Source organism: Rhineura floridana, chromosome 16, assembly GCF_030035675.1.
Source record: "Rhineura floridana isolate rRhiFlo1 chromosome 16, rRhiFlo1.hap2, whole genome shotgun sequence".
NCBI lineage: Eukaryota > Metazoa > Chordata > Lepidosauria > Squamata > Rhineuridae > Rhineura > Rhineura floridana.
The window spans coordinates 37,040,287-37,066,364 of NC_084495.1; the positions used below are offsets into that span (position 1 = coordinate 37,040,287).

The following is a 26,078-nucleotide window of genomic DNA, read 5'->3' on the forward strand; positions in this document are numbered from 1 at the left end:
ATTGTATATTTGTTTTTAATGTTCGATGTTTTTAATTTGTTTTGTAAACCGCCCAGAGAGCTTTGGCTATGGGGCAGTATATAAATGTAATAAACAAACAAACAAATAAAAAAATAAAATAGAAGACTCTTCTCAGTGGCTAACACATTTTCCCTTCATACTGATTAGCTTGTAGGATGCTAGAGACATTGGGACCCTGCTCCCCCAAAAAGTAAGGGGACAAAGACCCCCCAAGATCCCAGATGACTACACCGCTGAACGGGATGGAACAGAGGTCTGAAGGAGAAGGTGGGAGCAGCGGCAGTGGGGCAGCCCATCAGAGAGAGAACAGCTCTAGCTCAGCTCTGTCCCCAACATAAGGAATCAAACATGCCATCCAGCCTCTGCAGTGGAAATGATGGCGCCTATTCTGCCGACATCACCTCCAGCCGAGATGGGTTTTGGTGGGTCCTCTGGGGCTCAGAAAGGGGGCGAGAGACCAGGCCAGTTGGAGAAGAGGGCAAGAGGAATGCCCATAGGCAGGCGGGGATGTAGATGCGCCCATCATGACCCAACTCTTCACTTTGCCTTCGGCAAGAGCAAAAACTGGACCTCTGGCTTCTTCAAACTTGGCGAGAGTTAAAGACGCAGCTTGCAAGGCGGGACTTGGGAAGAGAGCTGTCACGATGTGGAAAGGAAGGCAGCCAGGAAAGCCGGAGTCGAACCTTCTCTTGGGGCAGCAAAGCCGAGTTTTGCGATGCGCAGTCAGGGAGCTGGAAACGGAGCGTGAGAACAACACACAGAGATTTTTCTCTGTCTTTTTTTCCAGTCGCATGAAACACCTGGGCCTGCTTCAGCCCTGACCAGCTGTGCTTACCCACCCCCAGGAGAGTTGCCAGATCAAAGCTTTCTAAATATAAAAAAAGGATGAGGGGAGCTTATCTTCATGCAGCCTTCTCCAGCCTGGTGCCCGCCAGACCATTTGGATTGCAACCCCCATCAGCTCCACCCCACCCGCCCAGCCATACGGTGGGAATTGCAGGAATGGCCACAGTCATTCGGTCTCGCATGAGGCTGCGCGCCTCAATGGCACAGCGCCTGCTTTGAGGGCAATTGAAAAGGGTCAGGGAGCTGCTATTAGGAATGTAGCTGACTTATTCTGAGTCAGACCGGTGGTCTATCTAGCTCCATACTGTCTACACTGACTGGCAGTGGCGCTCTGGGGTTTCAGGCAGCAGTTTCTCCCAGCCCTGCTTGGAGAGGCCGGGGATTAAACTTGGGGCCTTCAGTGGGCAAGGCAGATGCTCTAGCCGTGGGCGAGGGCCCTACCCATTCCAAGTCTTCCAGAAAGCCCCAGAAAAGTCCATATCCCAGTGGGAAGATCCCAAGGCTTTGGGCAAGCTTTGCGTGGACCTTTCCCACATCTGATTTTTCTCTTCTGACCGTGGCATGCTAAATGTGGCACGGAGGCCACCTCTGTGTGCCGTGGGCACTGAGCGAGCGTCACAACCTTGTGCGTGAAAGCAGGTTGCCTTCGGGGCTCCCCGTTTGTTGTTTCCCAGCCTGGATGTTTGTGGAAGAACAGATCTGAATTTCAAGCCCAGGAGCAGGGTGGAAAAGTGGGACAGGAACCGGAGTGCTCGCCACCAGCATTAGCTCACTATTCAAAAGCAACATCTCATTATCGGCGGAGCACATGGACACACACAGCCGTGTCCGCTGCTGGCTATTTCCAGCATCTGGCAAGGATGTCTGTTTCTGGAGTGTTGGCTGCTCTAGCACCTCTTCCCATCTGCTTGCTGGACAACACCATCTCCTCATGGAGGCTGGCAGGGCTATTGGCTCAAGCAGGGGAGGCAGGCAGGCAGCCACAGACCTCTCCAAATGGCTAATTGCCTTGGCCCTGGAACACACAAGATGCGGCTGCTCTCCACTGTTCTTATAGTAACATCCCACCTTATTCCCAAGAAGCTCAAGGTGGCAAACGTGGTTCTCCCCGCTCTCCATCTTATCCTCACAACAGCCCTGTAAGGTAGGTTAGGTTGGGAGAGAGTGACTAGTACACCCAGTGAGCTTCATGGGTGAATGAGGAATCTGAACCCGGGTCTTTCAGCTCCTGGTCCAAAGCTCTAACCACTGCACCACACTGGAGGCCCAGCCACACTATTCTTTTAAAGCACTGTGATACCACTTTAAACAGCCATGACTTCCCCCCAAAGGATCCTGGGAGCCTTCGTCTGTTACAGGGTGCCGAGAGTTGTTAGGAGGCCCCTCTTCCCATCACAGAGCTCCGATTCCCTGGGAAGAAGGCACTGAATGTTAAACCACTCTGGGCAAGGACATTAGGGCAAAAACAGCAGACCTCTTCAGCTGGTGACAGGTGACATGGGAGCCAGGAGATGCCACTGGGTTGGTTCTTACGACACCTTGAGGGCACCAGGTTGGTGGACGCTGACCCACATGACCTCACTGTCTTAATATTGCTTTGTCTCGTGCAGAGTGATGTGCGCTTTCTTCAATGCAAGCGCATAAGCCAAAAAGTCCAACCATCTGTCACCCACCCCCGCCCACCTGTCCCACTAGGGATGGACAGACGTGCCCCTTTCCATTTCTCATTTTCCTAACCTTTAGTTCAGTTCTCTACATCAGCACACAAACTCTTAAAAAAAAAGAGTCCACAATGAAAATTTGTCAGCATTTTAGTGTGAATAACTCCTAATGTACACATTTTTGCAAATGGTTTTCCTTAATATAATGCATTTTTGCATGTTGTTTCCACTAACACATGCATCTCTATGCACACTTTAGCTAGAATATGCCTTTCTGGAGCCCTGACTCAGCTGGAGAACTACACTGCAAAATCCAGAGGTGTGAATTTCAAAGGATGGCTACACTTCAGTTCCTGCAGTGTTTCAGGAAATGCTAATTGAGTAGATTTGCCTTTAAATGAGAGCTGAATAGAATCTCTCCCCATCCATAACCTCAATCCATCTCTTTTCTCTCCCAAGATTGGCTTTGCCATGACTTGGGGGTTGGACTCGATGGCCTTATAGGCCTCTTCCAACACTATGATCCTATGACTTTTACAAGCTCTCATAAGACATTCAAAGCGCGCTCTAATACAGTGAGCACCAGCTACTTAAAAATAACTCTGAGCAGTGAAATTTATGATGGGGGGGATATGGGCAAGTTGGGAGGCCTGTGCCTGAAAAGGTGAAGTGAGACAGGGGATATTTCTGTCTAAAACAAGTTTACTGACTTTTGCACAACAACTGCCCTCCAGCGCAAGTGCAGAGTGCATCCTCTTGCATGTAGCTGGGTCACAGGAGTTTTTCATAACACAGAGAAGTGGAGGGGGGAGTGGGGAGAGGGAAAAAGAGTAAACAGATGGAGCAAATGCACCTGATGGAGTTTAAGGGAGAGGAAGACCAAATCGGGATGGCAGGGAAGGAACAGATATCACTGATATCCTGATAATAGCCATCAAGTCCAACTGGAGCAGCACAGCAAATAGAAGCAGGAAAAAGGACATGCCCTCCCCCCAAAACCCCCCTCTGATAACAGCTGTTTGAAAGAGTGAGTTCCTAGAACAGGAAGCACCTTTCAGAGACCCAAAATAGCTACAATTACAGCCACCGAAAGCAAGAAGGAGGCACACGTAAGCCAAACAAAGGATCGGATGAGACAAAATGGCAGACTGTCTGCTCAGCTGGGGGGCTGGGGATTGAGGACCCTGAGAGGGGGAAAGGCTGTCTTAAGAAGGTTGAGACTTTGCCAACCTAGTGCCCTCCAGATGTTTTGGACAACAACTCCCAGCATCCCTGGCCACCAGCCATGCTTGCTGGGGCTACTGGGAGTTTTTAGTCCAACATCGTCTGGAGGGCACCACGTTGGCAAAGGCCACACCAAACTGTTCCAAGGCACGGCCAGCTTCCGTCTTGGTTTCCCCCCCACGAGCTGCCTGGTCCTTCTTTTCCCACTCTATTCTCCTTCAACTTGCTAGAAAGTTACCTCCTCTGCTCTTTTCACACATCTAACAGGACCGGCCTCACCTTGGCATAGACCCTGTCCCACACTTCCTCCCAAAGGAGTCCAGGGCATCAAACATCAAAATGATAAAACAATACAATTTTAAATAAAATACACTAACGTAACATATTTACAACATTTTACAAAAACAATTCTACCCCATCTAAAAACCATTTCAAAACATAACACCTAGAAGTAATCACATACCCTAACAGCTGCTAATTTTGAGGTTGCCATGGATAGTATCTTTCAGCCATCAAATGTCTGGGTGGAGTGATTTTACATTTCCGCTGAAAGCAAAGGGACCTGGCCTATCCCCAATTCCAAGTGTGTAATTGTTGGAAACTGCAGGAGGAGAGCATTTCTGTTGTGCTCAGGTCCTGCTTGTGGGCTTCCCATTGGGGCATCTGGTTGGCCACTGTGAGAACAGGATGCTGGCCCGATCCTGCAGGCTCTTCTTATGCTGTTGAATGTCCATGGGTTCAGCAGATCACATGGACAATCTGGTCACCTGGTCATAGCCTTTCACTCTACATCAGGTGCGGGGAACCTCTGGCCCTCCAGATGTTACTGGAATACACCTCCCATTAACTCCTCAATTGCCAGTGGTCAGGGCTGATGGGAGTTGTAGTCCAGCAACATCTGAAAGGTGAAAAGTGAGATTCATGTTATCTCTATTTAGAGCCACTGTGGTGTAGTGGTTAGAGTGTTGGACTACAACCTGGGAGACCAGGGTTCGAATGACCACACAGCCATGAAGCTCACTGGGTGACCTTGGGCCAGTCACTGCCTCTCAGCCTCAGAGAAGGGCAATGGTAAACCCGCTCTGAATACTGCTTACCATGAAAACCCTATTCATAGGGTCGCCATAAGTCGGGATCGACTTGAAGGCATATAACAATACTACTTAAATTAGAGTAATTATTTGTAAATGTGCATCTATCCATACACATTACCGTATGCAAATTTTATGGAAAGCTACATCTCCTTCTGTGGCAATGCGTAAGTGGCAACCTTTCACTGTATTCACCTAAGTCTTAACTCACAAGTAGGCCCACTGAAATTAATGAACCTAAGTTAGTCATGTCCATTAATTTCAGTGGGTCTACTTGGAGTAGGAGTAGCACTGAATACCACCCTCTGTGTCCTGCACTGTTATTAAATGTGCACAAAAAAAGCGTATAGGTCAGATTGCCTTGTTCCTCTATTTGAAATGAACGACTCTGGTTTACTAACTGGCCAGACAACTGTGCAGATTCATTTCTCACACACCTCCCACTTCTGCGCTCTCTCTCTCTATATTTATATTTCTACTCCATCTTCTAAAAACACATAATCCTCCTGCAGATGTAATCCAGGAAACACACATAGCCAACGCGACCTAAATCTTAAAATGGTCACCGTAAGAACATTCTGCATTTAATTTAACAAAATTAGCTCTCATTTTTGCTGCAGCTGCTGCAAATTGAACCACTTCCTAAGTTACAAGTTTTGCATTTCTCATGGAAAAGAAATTCAATTTTCTGGTTAAGAGAAACCTTATACCGCAAAAGAAGTAAGGAGAAGTTCCCTGGGATTTGATGAAGGAGGGCAGAAAAGTTAAACAAAGGTCTGTGTGGGTCCAGCACCCTATGTCCCACAGTGGCCTTGAGCCCATAATTAATGGTCTTGAGCTCACAATTTTCTTCCCAGCCTCCATATTCCTCACACTGTAAAATAAGGGGATCGATTGCTCGCCTTTGGCCAGGTCTTCATCCAGGCTTTCGCCTGGCTAGTTCCCAGTTATGTATTGGAAGATGCGATCTACAGGAACTCAAGAGGTAGATTTGTACAGTAGGGCTCCGTTTTTTGGCGTTCCGCTAATAAGGCAGCTTTCAATTAGAGTAAGACCCCACTCATATGGCGCTTGTTCTGCTCTTATGGTGTTTTTGGGGTGTTGGGCACCATTTAATTGACAGAGTTCCACTTTTCGGACTGCAGGTTTATCTAAACTAGCTGCTCTGACTGGCAGCTGCTCTCCATTAATAATAGTTATTATTATTGAAAGTAAAGAGCCTACTATTTGCATTGGGAGGGAGCTCCCATTTCTACCAATGGAAGCTTTTTCTTCCTCGTGCAAATAGGTGGGGACCCCCAATCTGGATCAAGATCACAGTGGGCGCAAAGCTGAGCTCCCAATCTGGATCTTTCCTCACACTGATGCCTGCTAGTTACTTTTTGAAAGCTATTCAAAGATGGGACTTGATAGCTTATGCGTGCCAAGGATAAACATCTACCACTTACTGGCCCTTTTGGTGCTAACTATAAGCAAAATTCAGAGATGGAAAGTTCCTGGTTTTCAGGTATCAATTTTTTTATTTATTTCTAAAATGCTTCTCTGCCTGCTTTCTCATTCGGAGTCACTTCTGCATTCACCTGTTGCATCTCCATATTTTAAACAGAAGTGGTTTTGTCTGCTGAGGACAGAGTACGGAAGGAGGTATTGTTTTGAATCAGCCTTGCAAATAGCTGCTTGTTTAGTTGTCTGTGGCGAGCAAGAATCCTCTCCAGTGCACTTTTCATATGTTACGTTCCTCCTCCGTAAGTTCAGTGAAGCACATGGACAGCAGTGGCAGCCCCGCCCCCATAGTAATCATTCCTCCTAAGCATCCTTGCCATTTCCCTCCGTTAGAGATCAGAGCTACGTGTGCAACTGGCTCATTGTTGTTGTTATGTGCCTTCAAGTCGATCATGACTTATGGCGACCCTATGAATCAGTGACCTCCAAGAGCATCTGTCATGAACCACCCTGTTCAGATCAGAGCTTGGCAAAGTTACTTTTTTAAACTACAACTCCCACCAGCCCCAGCTGGCATGGCTACTGGATTGGGCTGATGGGAGTTGTAGTTCAAAAAAGTAACTTTTCTAAGCTCTGGTTCAGATCTTGCAAGTTCAGGTCTGCGGCTTCCTTTATGGAATCAATCCATCTCTTGTTTGGCCTTCCTCTTTTTCTACTCCCTTCTGCTTTTCCCAGCATTATTGTCTTTTCTAGTGAATCATGTCTTCTCATGATATGTTCAAAGTATGATAACCTCAGTTTCATAAGAAATGGAAATGGACTGCCTTCAAGTCGATCCCGACTTATGGCGACCCTATGCATAGGGTTTTCATGGCAAGCGGTATTCAGAGGGGGTTTACCATTGCCTCCCTCTGAGGCTAGTCCTCCCCAGCTGGCGAGGGCCTGCTCAGCTTGCCACTGCTGCACAAGCCAGCCCCTTCCTTGTCCGCAACTGCCAGCTGGGGAGGCAACTGGGCTCCTTGGGACTATGCAGCTTGCCCACGGCTGCACAGGTGGCAGGGCATGTAACCCCATAGCCACTCACTGTGGAGTGATCTTTAGCTGGCCCTTGACACCCAGGAGACACGAGTGGGGATTTGAACTCACAGACTCTGGACTCCCAGCCAGGGTCTCCTCCCCACTGTGCTATACCAGCTGTATGTCTCATTATACACCTGCTCAATAGCCAGCTGCTGTCAGGCAGGCTGGAGGATGCTATCCCACTGCCAGTGTTGAAATAAGATTCAACTGCAACTCTAGCCAGCTTCTGTTAATGGAACAGGGGCAGGCTGGGTGAAGCCACTAATTTCTGTTTCTTATTTTTCCCATCTGAAACCAGATCAGTTTGCAGAAAGTCCTCGTGGAAATTCATCAGCATTTTAGGGTGAATTTTTCCTAATCTATAAATTTTTGTGTGCAATTTTGCCTAGTACACGTATTTGAAAAGCAATTTTCCCAAATGTAATGTGTTTTTGTATCATATTTTCACTAATATACATGTTTTCCACTAGTAGGCTTTAATTTGGATGCCTGCATTGAGCAAAGGGTTGGACTCGATGGCCTTATGGACCCCTTCCAACTCGACGATTCTCTGAAAGGCCTGGTTAAAATGGGATGAGGAGGAGGGAAAAGGCTGCTCCCTCCCTCTTCCTCTTAACAAAGCTGCACATTGGCAAAGAATTCATGATTTCCAATCAAGCCTTCTTTGAAAACAAAACAAACAAAGAGAGAATAGAAATTTCAGCAAATGTGCACAGACAATTCCGAGATAATAGCTCAGCTGCACTGTTTTATGCTGGCAACGCGCCCATTCTCATGGAAAGATGATCTGCTTGGCACTTAGGCTGTCTCCCCCCCTCATTTCTCCCATGTTCAGATGGAATTAATGCCTTGTAAAACATCATGCTCCTTCGACTGTTGTTTCATTCAAATATTGATCCATTAAGAGCCCAAAATAAGGCAAAACTAACTTCAACCCCACGTTTGACATCTGGAAGGAATGCAGGAAAGTTCAGTGGCTCACTTGACAGCTGCAACTCCGGTTCCATGAGTGGCTCTGTTTCTAGGGTGGGAATGCCCATTCATAGGGGAGCACTGATCCAGGCTGGCAAACAGATGCCCATCTAGTCACCTGTGGCGAGTTAAGAACTTCTACCAGGTGCCCAAGCAAAGAAGCTAACCAAATGGAGTCAGCTGATGAATGAGGACTAGGCGCCTCCTCCAGAAGCTGGTTTGAGCCACAATCGGCTCTCTCTGATGGGGAAGAAAGAGGAGGCGTGCCTTGGGAATCAACTGCAAGGAAGGATATTGCTTTCATGGGCTGCTTGTAGGCTGTCCAGAGGCATATATTTCACCCTTCTGGAGGATTGGGATGCTGGAAGGGTGAACCTGGGGCCTGATACCGCTGAGCCCTAATACAGTCAGAAGGAAAATGAATATTTGGAAGAGGGTGCCAAGGCATTCCCAAAACTGTGCAGGGCAAAAATGTGTCCTACAGAGGAACAGCCTGGCACAAAGAGCCAACCAACACCTCTCCCAAAAACAGCAGTTCTGAAAATGAGTGAAAAAGGCAAATCCCCATGTTAGGAATCCTTAGGAAAGAAATTGAACCTAAAACTGCCACTATCGTAATGCCATTATACAAATCTATGGGGCGACCACATTTGAAGTACCTTGCACCATACTGGCCTCCTCACCTCAAAAGGATATTGTGGAGCTGGAAAAGGTTCAGAAAAGGGCAACCAAAATGATTGAGTGGATGGATGGAGCGACTTGCCTATGAGGAAAGGTTGCAGCATTTGGGCTTTTTAGTTTAGAGACAAGGCAAACAAGGGGCGGCATGATAGAGGTTTATGAAACTATGCTTGGTGTAGAGAAAATGGACAGATACAAGTTTTTCACCCTCTCTCATAACACCAGAGCTCATGGACATCCAGGGAAGCTGAATGATTCAGGACAGACAAAAAAAAAAGGTCTTTTTCACACAGTGCAGAGTTAAACTATGGGATTCGCTCCCGCAAGACGCAGCGATGGCCACTAATTTGGATGCCTTTTAAAAGAGGACTAGACAAATTCATGGAGGATAAAGCTATCAATGGCTACTAGCCACAATGGCTATGCTCAGCCTCCACTGTCAGAGGCTGCTGACTACCAGTGGGGAAAGCTGCAGGTCCTGCTTGCCGGCTTCCCATTGGGGCATCTGGTTGGCCACTGTGAGAACAGGATGCTGGACTAGATGGGCCACTGACTTGATCCAGCAGGCTCTTCTGATGTTCCCATGAGGCAAGAGATGTAGGAAGCTGGTCTTAATTCCAGATCAGACTAGTTGTCCATCCAATCTAGTACTGTCTACTCTGGCTGGCAGCAGCTCTCCAGGGTCTCGTGCAGAGAGATGTTGTTCCCATTCCCTCCTACCTGATCCTATTCTCACACACACACACACACACACACACACACACACACAGAGAGAGAGAGAGAGAGAGAGTCTCCAGTTCAATCCAGGCCAAGGATTGAAGGGGAACTCATTCAGCAATAGCAAATACAGATTTGAGATTCTGGAACATGCCATGTTGTCAGAACTTGCAACACAGGGGAAAAGCGGTAGCTACATTCCTTAGTCGTGATTTGCCATCCATGCGGCAGAGCACATGAATATGCACACATATTCTATTTTAAGAGATTTCCACATGAAGAGACTGCAGGCGGCTGTTTCCCAACATAAAAACAGGAAGGGAAATTCAGCCAGCTGCATATGCTTCTCCGACTGTATGGGTTAGTCCCTCAAGCTCTTTTTATGAGGTTGAAAGATTGCTGCGGGAGCAAGACTCACCGGCAGGCAACTCTGAGGAGAGGGGAGCCTCTTCCCACAAAAGAGGGCTCTGCCCAAGGTAGTGGCTGGTCAGCAATTTCCAACAAATATATCTGGCACTCAGCGAAGGTGCCTGTCTTGTTTCCCAGCTGGAAACCTGTGAAGAATACTGAACCTAGTGCAAAAACATGGCTAGAGAAAGACCATGGCTTAAAAGCTGCCTTCCCCAATGTGGCGCCCTCCAGTTGGCTTGGAACTTCTTCGTGCAGGAAGGCTCGCTCAACTGGCACCAAGACAATACTTTTTTTGTTTGTTGATTTCCCCAGGTTCTGCTTCCATTGTTGGAGGCTGTAAGTCTCTGAATACCAGTTGCCAGGAATGAGAAGTGGGGGGCGTGCTCTTGCACTCAGGTCCTGCTCGTGGGCACCCCAGAAGAGGCATCCGGTTGGCCCCTGTGAGAACAGGATGCTAGACTAGATGGGCCCCCTCTGGCCTGATCCACCAGCCAGACTCTTCTTAGGTTCCTACGTTTTAATTCCACGATTGACTTGTAATTGGGCTCTGTGCTCTTTGAGTAGTTTTAGTGGATACGATTACTTTTTATACTATAAACTGCCATGAAGTCAAAGCTGACACAGGGCAACAAACATGGTGTTAAAATAAGTAATAACATCTTTATTTCCTGGATTTATTGCCTGCCCTCTGTCGTAAGGTCCCATAAGCATAAATAAAGTGCTTATTACAAAAGCCCCTACTAAAGTCGGGTCAGTATTATTATTCCCATTTTGTAGGCAGCAAGGCTGAGGCTGAGAGATAGTGATCTGCCCAAGACCACCCAATGAAGCCAGGGCAGAGGTAACATTTGAGCCCGGCACTTTTCAGCTCACTCCTCTGAAACCCCTAAACGTCCCTAGTCCTTTAATGTGGGTGGGTGGAAATCAGGTTTGTTCCTTGCACGCTTGAACAAACTTGATAGCACAGAACTGTGCATCTGCAGCGTGCGCCACATTTCCACCGACAACTAGCCCACCATTAGCGTATCCTGTGGTTCTGCCCCCCACCCTAACCCCACACAAGTCAGGGCCAAACAAACCACAAGTTATGCAGGAGATCCATTTTCTTGACTAATGAACTGCAGGCCTAAGAAGACGGAGCAAGGGTGGTGCTGGGCCCGTGGGTGGCTTTCCTAGTAACACCCTCTACCCCCTGTGGCAGTTTATCCTTGTGGGGAGAAGCAATACATGGATGAAATACCTGGGGGTGGAATTTCGAATGGGAAAATAGTTGAGGGCAAGGGTTAAACACCCACTTTCCCCAGCACAGCTGCTCAGATCCACAACTGGTAGCCCTCCCCGCCATCCCAGTGCCTGCATTTCATTAAAAAGGTATACGTCAAGGGATCCAGTCAACGGTCATGAGGTTTTGGCCCCCAAGATGGTTTAAGCGCTAGATAAGAAAGTCTTCCTCTGCATATGAGCCACATATGTCTCCCGTTGTCCAATGTTTACCAGGGCTGGATAAGATAACTCAAAAGGTCACTTTTGCTAACATTTTACTATCTCAGTGTTTTATTCACCCTTTACATAAAATATACAATTTTACACAAATATAGAGAGGGAGGGGAAGGAGGGCGCCTGACAGGCAGCGACTAAATACCTCAGCTTCCACTCCATTAAATACCAGGTAATTGTCCCAGATCAAGGGGAAAGGATTTATATCAGCATCTGGCCTCGTTTTAAGAGGCCATGTTTTCCTCTTTAAACTTGAAAGCTGCAGGGCTGATTCTATCCAGGTTCTGTTGTCTGGTGTTGGGACAAGGGAAATGCACAGCGGCCGTTGGGAAAGGCTTGTTGTGTAGATCGTACAGTTGTACTGCGTGGGGAAGACTGTCCCACATGAGGGTGGAGGGTGACAAGAAATTCAATTCCATTTGCTTTTTTAAAGGCAAACTCATGTAATTTGCTCTGCTCCGAATTCTGCAACGCAGTTCTCCAGCTAAGCAGTGTGTACAGAAATGCATATACTAAAGTGTGCATTGAAATGCATATTTTATTGAACATAACATATTGAAATTATATTAGGAGCATTGTATTAGGAGAAATGGCTTTGCAAAAATGCCTATGTTAAGCAAAATTGCATACAAAAATGTGTACATTAGGAGAAATTTGCGCTAAAATGGCTGACAAATTTTCATGAGGACTTGAAAAAATGGCAAGCTCATGTGCAAATCTGGAGAACTGAACTTAAGAATGGGAAAATGAGGAACTGGAATTTGCAGATTTGCTCTCTAATGGCTTTCCATGCAGATCAACTCATTTTTCACCACACCATGGCAATCTGATATGGTTTGCAAACACCAAAAAGGTGTGAACTCAAGATTTTTTTTTAATGGATCATACACATTTCTAGGGTTACACACTTAGCTAAAAGAAACTTTATTATGCACAGAGCTTATTCATTATTCGGGTGTTGGGTGGAGGCGCAAACGCAGAACCAATGTGCTTGAACACGCTTCAAAACAATCAAGGTGGCCTTCACGTTTCAAATGCGAAATGTACAAGCCCTGGAAAAGGGGCATCCGTGGTGTGTGTGGAGCACAGCTATCTCGAACCTGGTTCCCTCTCCAGATGTTTTGGACTACAATTCAGCCAGCATGTGCTGACTGAGGCTGACGGGAATAGTAGTTCAAAACATCTGGAGGGCACCAGGTTGGCAAGTGCTGGAGATGCACTATTTTTCAGAAGAGGGACCCTTTAAAGGACCGCAACCTCCAAGGCTAACCCCATCTCGGTTGTTTCATGCTATACTGTGCCTTTGCAGCTTTTGAAAGATCCCAGCAGCGGAGGAACTGGGCTCTGACAATGGGCACCTCTGAATCCAATTCCCTCCTGCTACACTTATGGTGCCAAGTGCTGCCACTCTCAGAGCTGCTCCAGACATCCTTTTAATTGTGCATTCAAGACTATTTGGGCTTATGATGGTACCGGGGCAATTATATGTGAACCCCCTTTCACTACTTTCACACTACTTTGTTTCCTATCAGTGCATATCCCGTAACTTCCTGCTGAAATCCTGCAAGAGGCTCCTCCAGACGGCAATAATGCAGTAACGCTGGAGACGCATCTTAGAACAGCTAATTAAATGGAAAGATGTGTGGACAATCCAGTATAAATCCACCAGTAATGCACTCTTGTTGCGCCAATGGCATGTTGCAGAATATGCCTGCAAAAACAAAACAAAAAACCAGTCTAGAGAGGCCTTCTCTCAGATCTCACCAGCTGAAACTGACTGCTTGCATCATACCCACATCCTGGGGTTCAATGCCAACATTCCCTAGCTTATGCCCCTTGATGGCTTGGAGGGCTTCAGAGGAGGGGGGGTTCATCCTGACCCTGCAATTTTTTTTGTAAGGCTAGGGAAGACCCTTGCTTCCAGAGCCTGGGCCAGACATGACTGGGCGCTTGGGCACCAGCCTACCCCGGGCGTGCAGCTCCTGCCTGTTCCACCGACCGCTCTCCTGTGTGCTGCTGCTGTGAGCGCAGGGCTGCCATCAACCAAGATGGCAGCGGAGGTTTTTCTAAGGGACTGATGCCCCTGCTGTCAACTTGGTTGATGGCACACATGCATGGTACGCTATGTGTGTGCACACGCCTGCCATCAACCAAGATGGCGGTAGGGACATCAGCCCCTTAAAGAAGCCTCCATCTTGGTTGATGGCAGCCCTGCGCGGGCAGCAGCAGAACACAGCAGAGAGGTAGGTGGAGCGAACAAACGAGTGGGCAGCCTGGAAGCTCCCTCCCTGCAATCTGTGACAGGGACTCTGCTGCGGATTGTGGAAAGGAAGTGCTACTCTCCCACCCTAACAAGCCTCTCAACCGCAGGGGCCCTTAACCAGGGCCCAACCTGGCTGCCTTTTGGCGCTGGCCCTGTTTGCTTCCCCTCTTGGCTTGAAGCTTGCTTGCACACTACACATATCTCTCTAACATAAGGAGGGAACCAGGCATCAAAAGAAGGCAGCAAAAATATTAAACAAAGCACATTCAGTGCTTAATGTTTGGTCTGTAGAACCAGAGTGCTGGATATTGCTATTTTTTATTTGCATACCCAGCAGGGATATTTGAACTGCTGCATGCGATACCAAGAAGGTGATAAATGACTATGGGGTATCAGAAAAGCATTTTCCAACTCAAGAGTTTGATAATTAGCTAGATACCCAAGACACTGTGGTTAAGAGCACTGCTGCCTCTTTACATGGGAACGTTGCAGCTGTAGGTTCAACAGGAGAAGAAGACCCAGCCTTCTTCAGGGTCAGCTATAAGAGGGAGAAAAAACACTCCAGGGAACTGTGGCTAGCCATCTGCCAGAGCTGGTAAGTTGTTTATGGCCAAAATACACACTACAGTCCAAACAGACTATTGTGAAAGAGCTATTTAATGATATTCACCATTTTGGGAGTAACTTTGGCAAAACACTGTAACCACTGAAATATCTTTCAGGTGGTTTTACCAACCTAATCATTTTGATTTCTAGACCCTCTTTCAATTCAGAAGGCTCCCCAAGGGGCCTTACAGAAATAAAACACAACATCAATGGGGCAGCACATCTTTCCTCTGCTAGACCAGTTTCTTCCCCATGATAGATGGGAAAACCAGAGTGAGGGGAAGAGAAATAAGCTCCATCTGCCCTGTATATTTAAGGCACTATGATCCCACTTTAAACAGAACTGGCTTCTCCCAAAGAATTCTGGGAAATGTAGTTTGTTATGGGTACTGAGAGTTGTTAGGAGACCCATATTCCCCTCAAAGAGCTACAGTTCCCAGAGTTCCCTGGGAAGGAGGATTGATTGATAAGCCACTCTGGGAGTTGTAACACACATATCTCTGGGGTGCCTGTGTTACCTGAGTCTGTGGGTGAAGGGGTGGGGAAAAGCCTAAGTGAAGTCCCTGCTCTAACCTGGGACAGAGTGAGTTTGTGCATGTTCCGTTTTTGAACATTTAAAAGTGCAGTCAGTTTGCATGGAAGTCACTGGAGTGCGAGGCTTCTGAATGCAATGAAAGTGTTTAATTTGGCCTTAGCCCCAGTTCAGTAAGCCTCCTTTCTCCCCTTAGAACAGCCCTCCACCCTGCAATAGAGGTATACCTGTGAACTACATTGCAGAGTTGTTATATGCTGCTTTCAAGTTCAACCTGCAATGTGGCAATAAAAGGAACAGACTGCATTGCAGAACTGTTGTACTCTCACAGCTTCATCCCAACCTGTGCTGGGGTCTAATATCACTGGATAAGACTGCAGGGTTATTGTAAACCTCAGAACCTGACCTGCAGTGTTCAGCGTGAACTACCCTGCAGGGCTAACGTAAGCCACATCTTTCTCCCAGGCACAGCCTTTTCCAATCTGCAAGATGGAACACAAAGAATTGCATTTGCTCTGGAATACATATTAGGAGAGTTTGTTTTTTTAAAATCACAGTTAATGAGAACTGATTTTGAATTAGCAGAAACACAAGTTTTTTGGAGGTGGAGTAGAAACATTTTTGCCCAATCCCAGCAACATTAAAATCCTGAATTTCTCCATTGATTTCCATAGGCAACTAGGGACATTTAAAAATAGCTTCTCAGTATAAATCAGTACGTGACCTATGCAGACAATGAGAAGGTTCCCTCTCTCCTTTTTAAAAGACCCATCCTCCAGCCTCCTTTTCCAGCCGCTGCATTCCATCTCCACCTCCCCCCTGGAACAGTCAAGTGAGCATGCACAGTCCTCATTGGGTTGGGGGGGGTTCTTTTTGGGGGGGGGGTTGGAGTTAAGCACATTAGAATTAGCTAAAAACATTTTTTTTAAATCAGCCACGTACCTACAGTCCCCATAATTTCAAGGTTACCAGGAATAGTCTCTTTCAGCCAGCAAATGCCTGGAATATTTTTAATTTCCTCCTGAATGCTAATAATGAAGGAGACAACACACCTCACCAGACAAGTTCCACAGACAAGGAACCACCACCAAGAAGGCCCCATCACAGAGCACTGCCAACTCGGTAGCACCTGGTGGGGGTACCACCAACTGGTCAGAGGGCCCAAGATGGTTGATGGTAGTTATTGACAGATTCCCCTTTTCTTCCCCCCTTGTAGTTCTGATAGCAGCGGGCAGGAAATATACAGCAATAAAGTGGCTGCCACAGCTACAGATAACACCCCTGCCAGGCAACCCTGAAGAGCTGGCTAGTCCCGTCCCATCCCCACCCCATTCTGTTACCTGCCAAGAATCTCAACTGATTCTTCACTCTTAATTCCCCGTCTCCGGAACCCGTGCCACCGCAGGCATCCTCATCGTCGCAGTTCCCACTTCCTGCTTCATCCTCATCTTCTGGGTTCTCCAGGCTTTTCCGGCGAGAGATGGACATTCCTTTTAGCAGCTGGAAGAAAAGCATCAAGAGCTCAAAGATCCCTGTAATGAAACTGGTCTACACTGCAGCTGCAGCAGCAGGTACTGGCTGGAGTGGGCTGTACCAAATCAGACAGCAGGGAGGGGATTCCATTTCTGAATGTTCCCCTACTTCAAAAGCAAAACATTTCCCTGCAAGTAAAAAAAAAGAAAAAGAAAACTCTGGGAACTTCAATCCAGCTTGGTCCAGCATGCACAGCTTTCGACAGCGATGGAACCTGTGATCGTCCCAATGTTGCTAGACTACAGTTCCCATCACCCCTGACCACTGACCATGCTGAAGCTCAACAGGATTAGGAGGGCCTTTTGGTTCTGTATGTGTTTGGTTAGGGGAAACATTTAAAAAGTCATTTCCCCACTTTTAGTGCTAAGTTCCCCTAACATACACATTGCTGCTTGCAGTGTTGCCTAATGTACATATTTTTGCGAACAGTTTCCCCCAATATAATGCATTCTTGTATGTTATTTTCACTAATATGTGCTTAATAATGCATCTTTTTAATGTACATTTTACTCTAGTGTATGCATATCTATACATATTACTTGGCTGCATTGCAACATTCAGAAAAGTGTGAAGGATGGCTACGTTTCAGTGTGCGTGTTGCTTTCAGAAGCACGCACTAAGTAGGCTCGCCTTTAAATACAAACCGAACCGAATTTCTTTCCTATCCCTATATGAAGTGGCCTTCCATCAGGTCAGACAATCTGTCCATCAGAGTACTGTCTCTGATGGACAGCTGCCCTCCAGTCTGAGGATCTGTTGAACTTGAGATGCCAGAGGGGCGAACCTGGGACTTTCAGTAAGCAAAGAACGTGCTCTGCCACAGAGCTATGGCCCTCCGCAGCACTTAAGTGCCTGTGTAAAGGGTGGATGTGTGCCCTGGCTCTGAACTGCAATTCACGAGTCTTTAATTATGGGTGCCAACTGCCAAAGATTACAGCAGTTTTCAAAATAACCGAACCAGCATCTCTCAACCAGATATGTTCTTGAGTTGTTCAAATGATGGTTCATGCAGGCTGAGATGTATCTGTTACTTCCACTGCAAAGATAAAAGCTCTGGAATTTACCACTCATCTTTTTCTTTTAAAAAGAGAGGATCAAATACCAGAGTCAATACTGTAAGCATGTATTCTAAAATGGAAGTTTTCATTGCCTATCCAAGGATTTAGCCAGCTTTATCCATGACTAAAGGCACCCTTCCAGGTATTTTTGAAATACTTGGAATATATTAAGCCAAATTTTGGGGAAAAATTGTATTCTGCAGCTTATGAAGCCTTGGAGCTGTAATTGTGATATCTGACCTGATATGTCCGCAATAATATAAACACCTCTTTTCTTGTTTGTCTTAGAGGAGCAAACTTTCATAAGCATCCAGTGGCTCATTTCATATTCTTTCCACTGCTGCCAATTCTTTTCAATATCATTTATAAGGGAACTTAAAAAAAAATTAAACCACAGCAAGTAATGAGTTCGTTTACACTGGACATAAATATTTAATCCCCCTCCCCAACTGAAACATCACTGGCTAATTGAAGATTTCCCGTCTTGCTCCTTGTTCCCTGACTGGTGAGAAGCTCACAACAACTCTTCCAGGGTCCCCTCATTTCCCTGGTGAGTTTGTTTGGATCCCAAAATGCCTTTGCAAATATTTGATTCCTTCACAGAGGAATAGATGGCCGCAATCTCAGCAGACAACAGCCCCAGGGTGCCAAACCAGTGGGCCCTGAGTGGATCCTAAACCATCTCTGTAGCCCAAGCACCAATGATGTCAGAGACCTGATGTTGAAGCCATCAGGAGATGAACCAGCTTCTACAGTGGCTTGCAACTGGGTGGCCCAGAACAACAGAATTCAACTTCTAAACAGGGGTGGGGAACCTCAGCCTGGGGGCCACGTGCAGCCCTCTCTATCTGGTCCTTGGGACTCTCCCCAGGCCATGCCCCCACCAGTCCCGCTTTACACCCTCAAGCGTTTTGTCTGGTTGGACTGTATCCTTCAACTCTGATCATGCCTGTTCCTTGCTTGGACAGAAAAGAGAAAGGCATGCGTAGAAACTATCCTGCTGTACAAAGGTAAAAAATTACCTTCATTGCTCTGCCTACTTTTGCTTCTGGGCCTACCCACCACTGAGATGCGGGCCCCGGAACATTGCCCAGAAAGGGATGTGGCCCTTGGGCTGAAAAGGGTTTCCCACACCTGTTCTAAAAGATTGCAGCTGGAAGACTGTGAGGGTAGTCAACGTAGCCCCCCAAAATGGGGCACCCCTTTCTCAAACTTTGGCTTGCTTCCTCCTTCCTTTCATAATCTCAAGCACTTGCTGTGAGGGATGCTTTGCAAGTTAGAAAATTAGCAGCTGCACACCTGTATGCAGACTCTACCTGTTATATCCGGTGTGTATTCATCCTGGCACAGTCTCTGGCTCTGAGGTCTTTGCAGCGCCACACACCCGCACATAAAAACAAAACTTTATAGAGACCATAGCAGAACAATACAACAACAACATTAAGTATAGCTGCGTTACACAGCTTTCAAATCTCTGGGGAAAAAATCTATCGCTTGTACAGAGTTTAAGGCTGTTTTTCAACGTGTTTTTCTCATAAAGAGTTCTATTTCCACGTGGCGGCTTGACAAGAATGTTTCAATCTTTCAGCTTCTGCAAGAGTCGGACCCACAAGTCATACCAATTTCCTATTAAGTAACAATTATGACGGCTCCCCTCCCCCACCAAAATTACATTTGGTGGTTTCTCTGTCTTTAAATAGCTGCGATCACGAAGTGCTACCCTGACATTAGTGTTCATTCGCATCTTGTGGGAAGAGGCAGGAAAATATACAACCCAATAATCAGCAAGCAACATGTAACAATAAGCAGGTTTTAACTTAATGACAATTTATCCAGCTGCAAAAGTTTAACCAGCATTTCCTCTTTCCCCCTTTGCCAAACCAGAACGGCGCAGAGAAGTCACCAACTCAATGCACTCAACTTAAAAAGAAGAAAAGGAATCAAGGGAGAGCTTGCAAGTGTGTCTCTTCACATAAGGAATGCAATCTCTCCAGAAAAAACACGTACACATGGTGCAGCCCTTTGGAATCCTACCACGGGGGGGGAATCACATGTTTTCATGCTTATTCATGTAAATTCTTTCAAAGAAAGAACTGTGGGGGGGGAGAGAAACAGCCTACAACGGCACACAGCTCCTTGAGATACTAGCTTCCCATGGGCAAGGTTTTATTTTGCGGGAAAGCATCCAAATGTGCAATCGTCCACCTGCGTTCTTAAATGGCAAGTCCCACCATGGTTTCTGAAAGTGTCACTCCACTCTCTGTGTCTTGAGGGACTCTTCTATCTATCTATACATAACGATGCATACAATTGTCATGCTGCAGGTCACGGCACTCTCTCTCTTCCGCCCCTCCCACCTGCATGCCGCTTACACCCCCTCCGCTCCCCACCCCCCCTCCTCTGCAAGCAGGTGAGGTGGTGGTAGCTGCCTTGGCAAGCGAGCAGGTGATTTAGGTGCGGCGGCAGGGGCAGCAGTCTGGACGGGTGGCCAGTGTGTGGCATAGGAGCGCAGGGGAATTTGTCCAGAGGTGGCCCAGGGTGGTGGGGGATGGCAGCAGCCTGGGTGAGCAGGAGGTCGGAGTGTGGCCTAGAGGCACTGCTGCATCCAGGGAGGCAGAGAAATGGGTGAGGCAAGAAGGTTGGTGAGGGGAGTGGGGGCACCTGAGGGGGTGGGGGTTGCAAGGGCTGCCGCCCTGGGCTCCTACTGGGAGGAAGAGCGGGATATAAATCAAATAATAAATACATAAATAATAAGGGGAGTGGGGATGCCTGGGAGTTGGCAGGGGTAGGGGGTTGGTGAGCGGAGTGAGCTGTGGGGCAGGGCCCCCTAGTATACCACAACTTTCCATAATCTTAACTCCCAAAGCAGCTTCCAAATATAGAAATTAAGTTCATTTGTACGAATTACATTTAAAACATAACAACCAAGGGGAAAACACACAATGCAGGCTTCAAACCCAAACCAGAGCAGCAGCACAAACCCTCGAAAGAGCAGAAGCTGCCTGATATTGAGTCACATCTTTTGTCTATCTAGCTCAGTACTGTCTACACCAACAGCGCTCCAGGATTTCAGGCAGGCGAGGCACATGCTGTGACACTGAGCCGCAGCCCTTCCCCTAGAAGCAGCAGCAATGCAAAAACCATGAAAAGCCTGCTGGAATCGGCAGCTGTCAAAATGCAGTAAGCGAAGGGGCAGGCCACGGCACAGCTGGCTTTAGCAGCACCACCAAAAAGGGAGGCTACAGAGGATGCAGTGTGTGGCCCCCAACACCCTCCCGAAGGCATGGGCAAGTCCATACAGAGGGACGTTCTTGAGATGTCCTGACCTAGACCACCGATAACCACTGATTAGAGGTGGTTAAATATCCGTTCCTGAGCCTAATTTGGTCCTACACATCACTTGTCAACCCCCCAAATAAAACAGGGGTTTGGTACTGGTAAATGGTATCACTGGGACCAGCAGGGAGCCTTGTTTAAGGGGGCCTCAGGCTGCCAAGGCCCCCAACATCTCCTGTGTCAAAATAGTATTTTCTTCTCTTTTTATTTCACCTTTCTCCCACCATGGAACCCAGGACAGGGTGTAGGCACTTATGAGACAGTCTCCCCCCCAACCAGGCCAAAAAGCAACCTTTGTCCCAGCAAATACAGCAGAGTCTTGTCATATTCTGAGGTCCCAGGCAATGGTCTGAAGGCACATGAGGCCAGCTCCCTGCAGGGTCAGGTCTGGTCAGTGCCTGGATGGGAGACCGCCTGGGAACCATATGGAAGCCGCCTTGGGTTTCTATCGTGAAGAGAAAGGCGGGATAGAAATGTAATAAAGAAATAATATTCCCAGCTGAAGCTGTGGATGAAAGAATAAAGAGCTCCTTTGCCCTTTTTTTAAAAAACCCTGCAACCCCCCCCCCCAATTAAGCATAAACAAAACAGCAAATTGTGACCTCAGTCATTAAGATAAGAGCAGTGGGGTTTCAAGCAAAAGGGCTCCCTGAGGAAGCCGCCAAAGGAAAAGTCTGAATTAATATTTATACTCTTCTAGAGTACATCATTCTCCTGTAATTTAGTCTGCATGACTGAAAAGAATTTAATAAAAAAAAATGTTCCAAGGGCTGTGCCGAAATTCTTGGCATATTTTTCCACAAGTGTTTGGACGACAATCAAGCGTTCAGATTGGAAAGGGCTGATGATGGGTCCTGCAGCTAAAACAATAGTTAGAATTGCAAGGAAAATTGGACAAAGTAGAGACGGAGGAATGTTGGTGGGGAGGGGGGGTAAGAGAAGGGAAAGCTTGCAGTGCAGTGGGGGGGAGAGTAGCAACTCTGGATTATCACTCCTTTGCACCTCTCAGTTATCCCATCAGTGTATCCACAGAAAAAGCCAGCAACATCATTTGCACCACATCATTCCACTGTCGCAATATCAGTTGCTGGGAATCGCAAGTGCAGAGTGGGCTATGGCACTCAGGTCCTTCTTGCTGCCTTTCCACAACAGGCTTCTGGTTGGCCCCTATGAGAACAGAGGAGTGGACTAGATGGGCCTGGTTCTGATCCAGCAGGCCTCTTCCTGCTCTCTGTACAGAGGATAGCATTCACAGGAACACAGACCACTGATCTCCCTCTTTAATGTGCTATTGGGTGCACACTCTGTAGCAGCTTGCCCGCGTTATGCTCAGGTGAAAGATTTTGTGCATGTTCACCAATCTGAGAATGAAGGAGAAACCCAAACAAATGAAAGCGACCTTAAACTATGTGTGCATCATAACCATGTGCTCATCATAGGAACGCAGGACCCCGCCTTCTGCCTAGTCAGAACATTGGTCGTTCTAGCGCAATATTGTCTACACTGAGTGGCAACGGCTCTCCAGGGTTCCAAACAGGGAGTCTCTCCCACTGGATAGGCTGAGGACTGTACCTGGGACTTTGTGGATGCAAACCAGACGCTCTATGGCCCCTTCCCTGCACCTGATAGAGTGGACTGCGGTCCACAAAGGCTTTTGCCCTAATAAATTGGTTAACCTTTCAAGTGCCACATTTCCCTTCTTTGCTTTTAACATCAAACAACTCCCTCATCTTCAGTCTTCAGCCCAACTCTGTTATGCCGATAAATACCCTTCAGTGTTGTTGAAACTCAACAGAGGTGCTAAGGCGTTGATTAAATACAAATTTGCCACTCCCTTGCAACAACATGGGGGCCTCCAAAGCAAGAAAGAGAGACAGTTTGCCACCTTGCCTGGCTTTAAACTGCACTAAGAGGATTTTAAGGGCAGGTCTCACAACCAATTGGAACTTCCAAGCAGCTGCAGAGGAATTAAATTGGGTATGACTACATACAAAGTTTCAGAGCTGCAGACCAGGGTTAGATCTGCTAACTTCAAAGAGATTTTTTTGGGGGGGAGGAAAGTGATGCTGACCCACATTCCAGACCCCCCCCCACTCCAATCTCTTTGACTCAGACAGCCTTGCTGTCATGGACAGGGAGAAATATTTGGGATGGGGAAACTGGGAGAAGAGCTACCCAATTTGAACAGCTCAAGGAGTCTTGCAAAGTCTTGCAACCTTGTTTACATGTTAATTAACAAAAACACTTCATTAAAATTAGAGTCAATTAGACAAAGCTGCATGAAAGTGGATTCTGCCAGAAAGGCAGGCCAGCAGGGTTAGATGGAAGGCTTCTCTTGGGCTTGGCTACTCATTAGAGCTTTTATTTATTTATTTTTATTTGTAAATATGTATACACCACTTTTGCCTTCCACAAAAGGAGTGGCCCAAAGCAGTTTACAGATCAAAAGCAACAATAATGCAATTGTTACAATGCAGATTAACCACACAGCAAAAGCAAAGAAGAAGCGTCACCACTGCAAAGACCAGACCTAACTATCAATATATTAAGCAGGAATAGAATCAAAAGCTCGCATGGAGAAAAGGTTGGTCAGCCCACCTTTTGTCATTCGTTTCCTAAAAATGTACTCTTCTGCCAGACAGCATAGCTCTCAGGGCAGCTAACTAATCATCAAAACAACTAAAACAGCATAAAAATCAATAAACAACAACATAAAAGCAGTGCGATTTAAAACAGGAGCAGCAGATTAAAAAACATCAACCGTCATTTAAAAGCCCTGGGAATATTTAAAAGAGGTCTCCGCCTGGCAATGGAAGGAACCCAGGAAACTGGCTTAATACTGAGTCAGGCCCTTGGGTCCATCTAGGTCAGTACTGTCTACACTGACCGGCAGTGGCTCTCCAGGGATTCAGGCAGGGAAACTTCTTCAGCCCTACCAGGAGATGCTGGGGACTGCACCTGGGATCTTCTCCTTGCTATGGTCCCTTCCCTTTACCAGGAGAAGGACAAATTAGGTGTGTAAATCCTGTGCTTGGTATGCCCAAAGACATCAGGGGAAGCACCAGGCAAGTCTCCTTGAGGACCGAGTTCCAAAGGTGGGGTCACACAACCAAGATGGCCCTCCTCCTCCTCCTCTCAGCCACCCACCTTAACTTAAGAAGGTGAAGTTGCTTGGACAAGGGCCTTTGCTGATCACTGCTGTGCACAGGCAGATATATGAACATAAGAACATAAGAAGAGCCTGCTGGATCAGGCCAGTGGCCCATCTAGTCCAGCATCCTGTTCTCACAGTGTTCTCACAGTGGCCAACCAGGTGCCACTGGTGCCACTGGTGCCATATGCCCAAATTAACTCTTCAGCAGGAAGAGCATTAGATTTTGTACACTCTAGAAGGATCACAGCATGTTATGTGTTATGAAAACATCTTACAAACTTCACCAATAAAACATTTACAAAAATCCAACACGAAACCTTTACAACAGTATGGAACATCAGCTAATTTGGAGGACAAGGCTATCAAATAGCCTCCGAACGTCAGTTGTTGGGAATTGCAAGTGAGGAGTGTTGCTCTTGCACTCAGGTCCTGCTTACAGGCTTGTTATGGGCATTTTGTTGGCTACTGTGGGAACAGGATGCTTGTCTAGATGGGCCATTGGCCTGACCCAGCAGCCAGGCTTGTTCAATGTTCTTAGCTAACAAATTAGCACCAGCACAAAACCCACAAAGGAAAACTTTAATACAAGATTAAAAAAAACAGTTAAAAGGTTCTTAAAAGGCTTTCACCTGGCACCGAAAGGACAACAGCACAAGCACCATGCAAGTCTCTATGGGTGAGGCTTTTCATAGATTGGGTGCCAACACCAAAAAGGTCCTCCCAAGAAGCCACCTGTCTCACTTCTTCAGGCAGGGGAACCTGAAGAAGGCCTCTGAGGAAGATCTTAAGACCCGAGCAGAAATATATGAGAGAAGGCATTCCTTCAAGTAACCCAGCCCCACGTAAGAAGAGCCTCACTCCTATTTTGACAGTTGTATCTGCCAGCTTTGCAGAGGGCATGACAGCAGCTGTGTCAGAGACTCTGGGACTTGAACTCAGAACCTCACAGTCTGGCTAATGAGCTAGTGAGGACTGTATTACTATACAATAAAATAGTTACATACAAAATATGAAACATCAGCTAAGAATGACCACTAACAAACAGCAGGGGACCACAACATAGCAACGGAAAGCCCACTCCCTACTCAAACCTGGATAAGGAGGTGCATCTTCAGTTGCTACTGAAAGGAAAACATGTCAGCTTCGGAGAGGAAGACCATTCAGGAGTTGAGGATGCACAGTGGAGCATGAACTCGGATCTTGGAGCCCCTTCAGGCAGAAACAGAGAATAGAGGTGGGTGCCACAAGAAGGCAGCTTGAAGCCTCTGGATCCATTAGAGTTAGGGTTAGGCAAACACGCCAAGAGCCTGACCCTGGGCGAGAGAATAATGTCGCCTTGCTGATCTCCAAGCCTCAGCTTGAAACTGGTGATCCTGAGCAAGGGACGCAACCTCCAGACGTGGTTCAGACGTGGAAGCCCAAGACAGGGTGCTCCGTGGCCTGAGGGCCACATTCCCTCATGGCCAGTCTTCCAGGGGCTGCAGGCAAGTGATGGGCGGGTCCAAAGGCAATGATGCAACTCTTACCTTTCCACAACAGGGTACATTTCAGCTGTGCGGAGGCCAGAGGTTTACACAAAGCAGCCACGTACACGCCTACGTCTGCCCAGGCAGGCAAGAGCGATGAGCACAGTTCAGGGACAGATGCCAGTCAGACAAAAGCCCCCAAGGAGGGTGCAAGGGCACTGAGCAGGTGTGGCCTGGGGCGAGTGCCGAGGGCCAGATAGGGAGGGCTGGAGGGCTGCATTTGGCCCCCAAACTGGAGGCTCCCCACCCTGCTCTATGGTGCACATCTAGGGGACAGGCTGTAGCGTTGTGGCAGAGCATCTGCTTTGCATGCAGAAGGTCCCGGGGTCAACCCCCGGCAGCATCTCCATGCCTGAAACCTTGTCCTGGAGTGCAGCTGCCAGTCAGTGTACAGCCTCAGCAAGCTAGAAAGCCCAGCAGTCTGAC

At 47.2% G+C, this 26,078-nt stretch overlaps 1 protein-coding gene across 5 annotated transcripts in view; it reads right to left on the reverse strand.

The window, feature by feature from the left end:
* Positions 1-26,078, reverse strand: part of GPC3 (glypican 3) — a 192,103-nt gene that overhangs the window by 15,553 nt on the left and 150,472 nt on the right. Inside the window, exons 7-9 of one of the 5 annotated variants that reach the window (XM_061598746.1) lie at positions 16,386-16,545; positions 15,452-15,527; positions 12,536-13,355 (exon numbers count right to left, since the gene is read on the reverse strand). In XM_061598746.1, coding sequence (XP_061454730.1) covers positions 15,484-15,527; positions 16,386-16,545 — 204 coding nt within the window. In that variant the 3' untranslated portion in view covers positions 12,536-13,355; positions 15,452-15,483. Of the gene's footprint in view, positions 1-729; positions 753-12,535; positions 13,356-15,196; positions 15,528-15,987; positions 16,074-16,385; positions 16,546-26,078 lie in introns of those variants that run through there. The other 4 variants (XM_061598744.1, XM_061598747.1, XM_061598745.1 and 1 more) reach the window with 4 other exon arrangements.